The sequence below is a fragment of the Pagrus pagrus genome, assembly GCF_965226575.1.
Source record: "Pagrus pagrus genome assembly, chromosome: 9".
NCBI lineage: Eukaryota > Metazoa > Chordata > Actinopteri > Spariformes > Sparidae > Pagrus > Pagrus pagrus.
The window spans coordinates 28,731,926-28,739,849 of NC_140193.1; the positions used below are offsets into that span (position 1 = coordinate 28,731,926).

The 7,924-nt window shown below is 40.4% G+C and overlaps 1 protein-coding gene across 1 annotated transcript; it reads left to right on the forward strand.

Moving 5' to 3' along the window:
* The first annotated feature begins 466 nt into the window (after nucleotides 1–466).
* LOC311262112 (uncharacterized protein) lies at nucleotides 467–1,821 on the forward strand. The gene is made up of 4 exons (XM_084361309.1): nucleotides 467–562; nucleotides 903–996; nucleotides 1,114–1,205; nucleotides 1,315–1,821. The coding sequence occupies exons 1-4, from the start codon at nucleotides 526–528 to the stop codon at nucleotides 1,452–1,454; spliced, it is 363 nt and encodes a 120-aa protein (XP_084217435.1). The 5' UTR covers nucleotides 467–525; the 3' UTR covers nucleotides 1,455–1,821.
* The last annotated feature ends 6,103 nt before the right edge of the window (nucleotides 1,822–7,924 follow it).

Consider the following 7,924-nt stretch of genomic DNA (forward strand, 5'->3'; position numbering starts at 1 on the left):
AGAAAACAAGCACAAAGGTGGCACCAACTAATGACCTTGTGTTTCCAGACAAAAACAGTAACTACATGGGTGAAAAGTGCAAAGGGTACCCTGACTTAGCTATCGTCAAACCTTCACCACAAACCACTCTAGTATTTTTTACGACACTGGCTCAAACAATGCAATAGGCTCAGGCAGGCAAAGAGCAGATAAGAACAAAGAGACTGAATTCTGAAGGCCGGCCGCTTTTATTGGAAGCCCCAGATGTTGATTGGCCAGATCCAACTCTGAGGAACCTACAGGCATCATGGCCAGACTGCACAGGTGGAAACCAATCAGGTAATTGACACCTGAGAGACACACAGGGGAGGGGGGAGAGAGAAAGGGCAGAGGGCAAGGAAAAACACCAACGAGCACCTTGACCCTGCCTGCTACGCAACAGGCTGTGGCTGTGTCCAAATTCAGGGGCTGCAGCCCTACGCACCGCTACTATCCTTCGCGGCCTGCTATATCCCAAGATCCTTTGCGCGCCGCTGCTCAGAGACAATGGCGACATCAAGCGGTGCGGACGCAACATTCACATGTAAGTATCGTGTTCACACTTGTGACTCATTTGAACATCCAACTTCAGACATGTTAAACATCAAGGGACTAGAAAACCCCCAAATGCTATCTTGCAGTCATAATATGTGACGCTGGTCATGCTCAGCAATATGCCGTTGGATGTAAAGCCTTAAATGCCGTCACTTTCGAAATGTTTGACGGAAAACAGAAAAAAAGTCCAGTTCAACATTTGGATTGAATGAAGAGCTAAGTTCAGGATTATTATCATTGTCATCATTGTCATTATATTTTTGCGACATTGGAACCCTTTTGTCTGTTGACATAACACGACACCTGTGTTTCATTTCTTTTTGTCTTAGGGAGCAAGGAGCAGACAGCGGCGTTCATAGCCCTCTGTGGACAGCATGACCACCTGTTCACAGGGGTGAAGAACTCGGCCGCTGTTGGATGGAGGTAAGGCAATAATGAATAGCCCAGTTGTCAGTGTCCTGGTGTCACTTGTAAATCTTTGCTTCCCTGTGTGAATGTGGTTTTGTGTTCACATGTTCTCTTGCTTCTGTCTGTGTTCAGAACAATCCTGGAAGAAATGGACCTGCAGGGGAAGGTCAGGGCCCTGCAGGCCAAAAAAAAAAAAAAGGGACAACTTGAAGAAAAAATACAAAGTAGGTGCAGGTGTGAGTGATGATGTGGAAACTACAATTTATTTTACCCATGCAAGTTAATGAATACTTTGCTGGAAATTGCTGACGTGATTGATGTCCACTGCCTTAGGATTGCAAATATCCAGCGAGCGGAGAGGGGGTCGCCGGGAGCTCCACCGCTGCGACTTGGCCCTGGTTTGTCCAAATGGACGAGGTGCTAGGACAGAGCCCGTCTATTGCCCCCCCTGTCCTAGTTGCCTCATTACCTGAGGACACCAGGGCCAAGTGCGGTGGTGGACCATGCGGGCAACGCCGGCGACCAGGAGGAGGAGGGGGGCCCGGGCCAGGAGAGAGGAGGAGGAGAGGCAGGGCCTCCTTCAAGGAGGAGGAAAAGCAACGAACTTGTTGAGCTCCTTAGGGAGGACATGAGGCTCCAGAGAGAGGTAGATGAGCGGAGGGAACGCTCGAGCAGAGAGAGGATGGACAGATTGTTCTCTCTGCTCGAGCGGATGGCCGACCGTTAATTTTCTTATTTTCTTTTGGTCGGCCATCACTTTTCATTTATTGTTAATTTATTAGTTCTATTTATTCACCATTATTGTTTATGAGATGTTTTTTATTTGAGTAAAATATTTCCACTTGTCATTCGTTGTCCATTCCATTCAGTATTCACAATGTTCATAATATGAACATAATATTAACAAGTCACAACATCAAACCTGTCTTCTTTCACTTTCTGTCCCATATTGCACCTTCTACATACTAAATATAGCTGTTATTCACAAATGGGTTAACGTTGATAATCCAATTCAGAAATTGACGCATCTTGTCGTTGATTTTTGTACACACAAAAGAATGTACACGTTTGATAGATTTCAACCAAAACAGACTTTAATGCATCTCTTAACTTGAACTGAAGCATAACGACATTAACCCTTGTGCCCTCCTCAAATGTACTACCCTCTGGACACCTTCGTGGCAAAAATGTACACGCACAGAAAAACTGCTATAAAATCATCATGCATCAATAGTTTTTTTCTACTTTTTTTTTCATAAATCACTTAAACAACTTCCCACTCATTCAAAACTACCAAACAGTCAATCAGGATGTCATGCCTCGGCCTACAATGGGAAAATGGTTGAATCTGGTGGAATACAGTAAAAATGTCAAATATCACTACTTTTCTTCAAAATGAAATGCTGACATTAGATAATGCATGGTTTTATACTGTAATGGCAGTGAGATTAAAAAATGTGGTTTGAATGGCAGTCAATATGAGAATATTATGAATACTATGTCATATTGTGAATACTAAGTTCATATTGTAAATACTATGTATATACGAGTTGATGCCATTTCCTATCTTCTTATTATATTGTTTCTTTTTTACTTCATTATTGTTTAGTGTGATACTGTCCTTTGGCTGCTGTGACTAAGAAGTTTCCCCATTTGCGGGAGACATGAAGGACTTCTGATTCTGATTCTGATGAGGCATTCTTGACTACGAAGGTGTCCAGAGGGTAGTGAATGCATAAATAGAGCATAAAAGACATGAGTAAAAGACATTGGATATCAAAATATCATTACAAAGAAAAGTTTCATGAAATTCATGCCATAAGCTGTAACACAGCCAAAATGATCACCAAATACAAAGAAAATTGAGAAACATTTGCAAAAATGCCAGAGGGGGGCACAAGGGTTAAACAATGATAACCCAAATCAGTTGCAGTTATAGGCTGAGCATGAGTCCCTGGCAGTGCTGCTGGGCTGGATGGGATGCCACAATAAAGACCCTGGTGTCAGTGGGTGTCATCTGGGGTGGTATTCAGGGTGTTTGGGGGCGTAGTCTCCACTGTCCAACATATCGTCCATCACAATAAGCTTGGGTGCCCTCTGGTGGCCTATGGAAGGCACATCAACTTCTGTGGGTAAAGCACTAAATCTGCACCATTCCTCTGCTGACAATGCTGCTGACCTGTGTGGCATTAATCTCCCCTTTTGTTGTGCACTAAAAACTTTTGAAAAGTGTTAAGTGTGCGGTATTTAAGTTTAAGCGTCATCAAGTTAAGCTTGATCAAAGATAATTAAAGTATGTTAATCTTGTTGGATTTCATAAGGTATTGATTACTTTATTGTGAAGGAAATTAGCAATGTTACATGCATTATTATAATGATAACTCAAGGAACCCTTGAGATAACATTATTTTTATCTAAATGTAAATTTAATGTATTGTTATTCAGTGATTTATTATTTTATTTTACTTTTTTTACAGAATGTGAAGGTTAAATGATCCAGGTCATTGAGTTGAATCATTCTTTGTATTGTGCCAGAGATTTGTTGCCAAACATGGCAGCTGGTAAAACTGTGTGTAAGGCAATACTCTGCTAAGTGTTAGTATCACTTGACAGTTCTTAATAATCCTGTTTACATGAATATGTAACAGGCCTTTGGGTGTGAGGAATAGTCTGACTTTAATTTTGTTCTGTAAAGAAAAGGGAGATGCTGAGGCAGGTGACGGGTAATGTGATTCCTTCCCTTTTGCCATACTTTTCTAACTAGCAACATTTATCTTCTCATTTCCCATAAACCAGGTCACATAATTACAAATCATCATTACACAACTTTGTGGCAGTACTGGCAGTAAAATGCTTATGGGCAAGCCCAACCTACATACAAATCTCAATAAAAAAAACATGAAAATGTAGGGGGGAATGCCCAATGTCTGCTACTTGGACAATAAATCAATAAACAAATACCTATTCTGGGTATAATAAACAAATGTGCTCCTACAAGCCCCAGGGAAATAAAATGTCACACTGAAGGTGTATAGAGGCTTGGGTTTCCGAATAAACCCAGTTTCCTCACTAGAATGACGTGGGCAGCCAAGAAAACAGAATAGGGCCTAAACAGACCAGAGTTTCTGGCTGGCACTCTAAGGTGACTGAGGTTCTCAATGGGTCAGGGACAGACTCAGAATGAGGGTGAGAGCCACCTGGGTGCCATTTCCCACCTCTTTTAAGCCTTCACAAAAAGGGTGTCGTCACACCATGACTGGCTGGGAGGGAAATGCACCAAGCTGCCTAGCTCCCCACCCTGCGCACAGGTTATCTGAATCCCCTGCAATTAGTTTTGAGGGATCTTGGAAAATCAGCCCAAACCAAAGAAAGATAGCAAGTCTTGGACAATGGGACTGCTACAACTTCAGATTCAGGATTGAGGATAATTTCAACAGTCCATGTGTTTTGTTAATCTTCAAATAAAAGAAAAACATAACTGTAATATAGTAAATAAGTTTCCAGACAGACCAGTAAACACAGCTCGGACCTATTCCTCAATTCAGCCTACCTCTGGCTAATGTCCAATTACAAGATATTTTAATATCTAGTCGTGTCATCTTCCTGCAAGTCACGTGTGCTTAAGTAAGCCTGAGCCAACCAATTTAGACCAAATATCATCTGCCCATCAATCAGTCTTTAACTTAAAGCAGTGAGTGGGTAGCACAGAGCTCAGAGTTCATGTCAGAAAGACGCAGCTGGAGCGAAGTGTTTCACTGATTACAGTAAAAAAAAAAAACATATATAACTTTATCCAGTGATTTGGATGAAACTGAAACATATTTAATGGCTATTTTAGTTATTGTGTTGTCTTTGCTCAGATGCTCTGCCTGAACCCTCTGGGATTTAGAGTTTTCTGATGAGCAGATGGCTTTACTTGTTGCCAAAGTAACTGCTAACAGCGGCTAACTGTACGGGGCTCCAAGTGAACACAGTATCTGGTCAAAACACATCAACTGCTACCAGTTCTACAACAGGAAATCTGGTATCAAGTTGATTCAGGGAATTTAGCTCCTGTTATACAGTTGGCCCCGGGTTGCCAGGAGCCAAACCCAGCAAGAAAACCACCTTGGTATTGGTGGTAATTTTGGCAATTATTTTAGATTTAGTCTTTTGCTTATTAGTTTTAGTGACATTTTAGTCATTTTTATCCTTCATCATTTTAGTAATCATAGTTGAGGAAAACTCAAAATGTTATTCCCTTATAAACTCAGTCAGTCAGCTTTTTTCATTTCATCATTTTTCAAACATACCAGACAGTTTGATCAAGCTGTTCTAGGCTGTTCTTACAAGTACTACCATTAAAATCTCAATATGAAACAATGAGTCAATTAATATTCCTGACTGGCCTTAGAGGAGGATGAAACATGACACATGCCGTGTCATCTTAGAAGCAACACTTGATCCACTGACTGGTTAGTAACTGCAAAGCCATGTTCAGAGCTGCCATTAGACTTTTCTGGTGGGGTCAAATAAAACGAAAACAGATCGAGCTTAATTACAAGATGCTTGTCCAAATATATAAATAAAAAAACCTGCAGGCTATAAACGTTAGAACAGTAACACGATCCACATTTAGACACCTTTTCCCCATATGTTTCACTGAACAACAACTTATCTGTCCGACCAAAAGCTTTGTTTGTCCCAGATAAGTAACAGTGTAAAGCCTTGCTGGTTTCACTCACAAGCTTTGAAGCTCGCAAACTGATGTTGGCAAACACATGAACCCGGAGAACGTTAACCTGGAAGCCAGCTCATTCATTGATTTTTTTCATTACAGCAAACTCAAAACTTTTTTTTACAAGAAAAACTGACTTCCATCCAGGCTGAGCCAGCGTGGTTTGACTCAGATGAGACTGCCAGTAACACCGACTTAATTTATCAAATATATATGCATAATTAATATTAGGACTTACAGTTATGTTAGCTAACTTACTGCGGCATTTATAGCTGACTGGTAAGACTTCAACTGTCTCCTCAGGTTAGTCATTGAAAAAAATTTTTTGACGAACATTTTTTGTCATAGTTTTCGTTGACAAAATGAACACTTCTTGGTATTGTTTGCCCTGACGTCAAATTGGCAGCCATTGGTCTCAGATACTGCGCTAGTAGGGAGGAGCTGAGTACTCGGCTGAAATGGTTGTATCTGGTACATTATCTGTACCAGATACAACCATTTCATGAGAATCATATGATAAAAATGTTAAATTTCCATCCACGTGATGAAGGAAATCATCATCTGTCTCCACATTAGTCTGTGCAAACTACTCAGAGCTCCGCCTCCTCTCCGACAAGCTGCAGCTCTGCAGTGCCACACACACACACACACACACACACACAGTGTCACCACTATTGCAGGCAGCCGCTCTGTCCGGTGTCCATAGGGATTAACAACAGTGTCATCTCCTTTCTTCTCTGCTCTCATACTGGGTGACGTCTTCTTCCATCGGTACACTCCTTCCCCAGTATGTAGAGTAACGTCAGCACATAGAGGACTTGGCTTGTACCGGACGCTTCTCTTCAACTCTAGTTTGTAAAATATCTTCACTCAGCTGAGTGATTTCCACAGGAAAACAGTTGCAAGGCTGAAATCATGTGAACCACAAAGCACCCTAATTCACACCATCAGTTCATTTAGAACATAAAACCAGAGTAAAGATCTAAACCCCCCTCCTCACACACACTTTTTTCTCTCGATCTCTTATATTTGATAAATACGGAAAGAAAACAGAACATTATAATTTTATTTTAGTTTATATGGCTGACACTTTCTCACTATAGCTCATAAAAGTAAATAATAGTGTGTAATGTTAGCCTACAAATTAAAGCTTTATATATATGTGTTAAAGATGTAGTATATGATTTTGGAGAGTTGATTGTTGAGTCTCATTTGCATCTAGTCAAATACTGACAGTTTAGTTTGGTAGGTCAGGCTGCCATCTTACATATGGCACTTTTAAACGTTATGGATATATGTACAGTAGTGGCCAAAAGTTTTGAGAATGACACAAATATTAATTTTTACAAAGTCTGCTGCCTCAGTTTTTATGATGGCAATTTGCATATACTCCAGAATGTTATGAAGAGTGATCAGATGAATTGCAATTAATTACAAAGTCCCTCTTTGCCATGAAAATGAACTTAATCCCCTCCAAAAAACATTTGCATTTCAGACCTGCCACAACAGGACCAGCTGACATCATGTCAGTGATTCTCTCGTTAACACAGGTGAGTGTTGACGAGGACAAGGCTGGAGATCAGCTTCATGGTGCTTCATTTGCTCTAGTGTGCCATCAAGTGGACAATAAACAGGCAGAGTGATTATAATGACACCATGGCTTTGGTGCGTGAAGCTTTTAATCGAATTGTGATTAAATGATGTAGGAGATACACTGTATTAAAGGCAAGGTATTAATCACTGAAGATTAATAAAACACTCGTTAATGGGGCACCACCTCCGATGTTTTGTCTATTTGAATAATCCGGAGGTAATTAATCAAATCCGACTAAACAAGGTTAACTTGTATCAATTTAAATCAATTTAGTTAGTCTCATAGCTGAATTAGTGACTTCTTTATACAGTTTCCTCGGTTCTCCACATCAAAGCAAGTAAGCACAGACAACGACGTACGGTTAAATATGTTTATTTACTAAATAAATCAAGGTGAATAAATGAAATGATGATTCAGACAACAATAAAACAAACAGAAATGTGAAGACTATATGGTTAAAGTGACAGGATTATTTAAGGTGAAGTGAGCGATGGTAAAGTCGTGAGTCTGGGCAGCATTCAAATGTTACGAGAGTAATTTTGATACTAACGAGACCCTAACCGGACTTGTCTTGTGAAAAGATTATTAGGAATTAGGAATTAAAAGAACACCAACTCATGAACGTTTAGTGA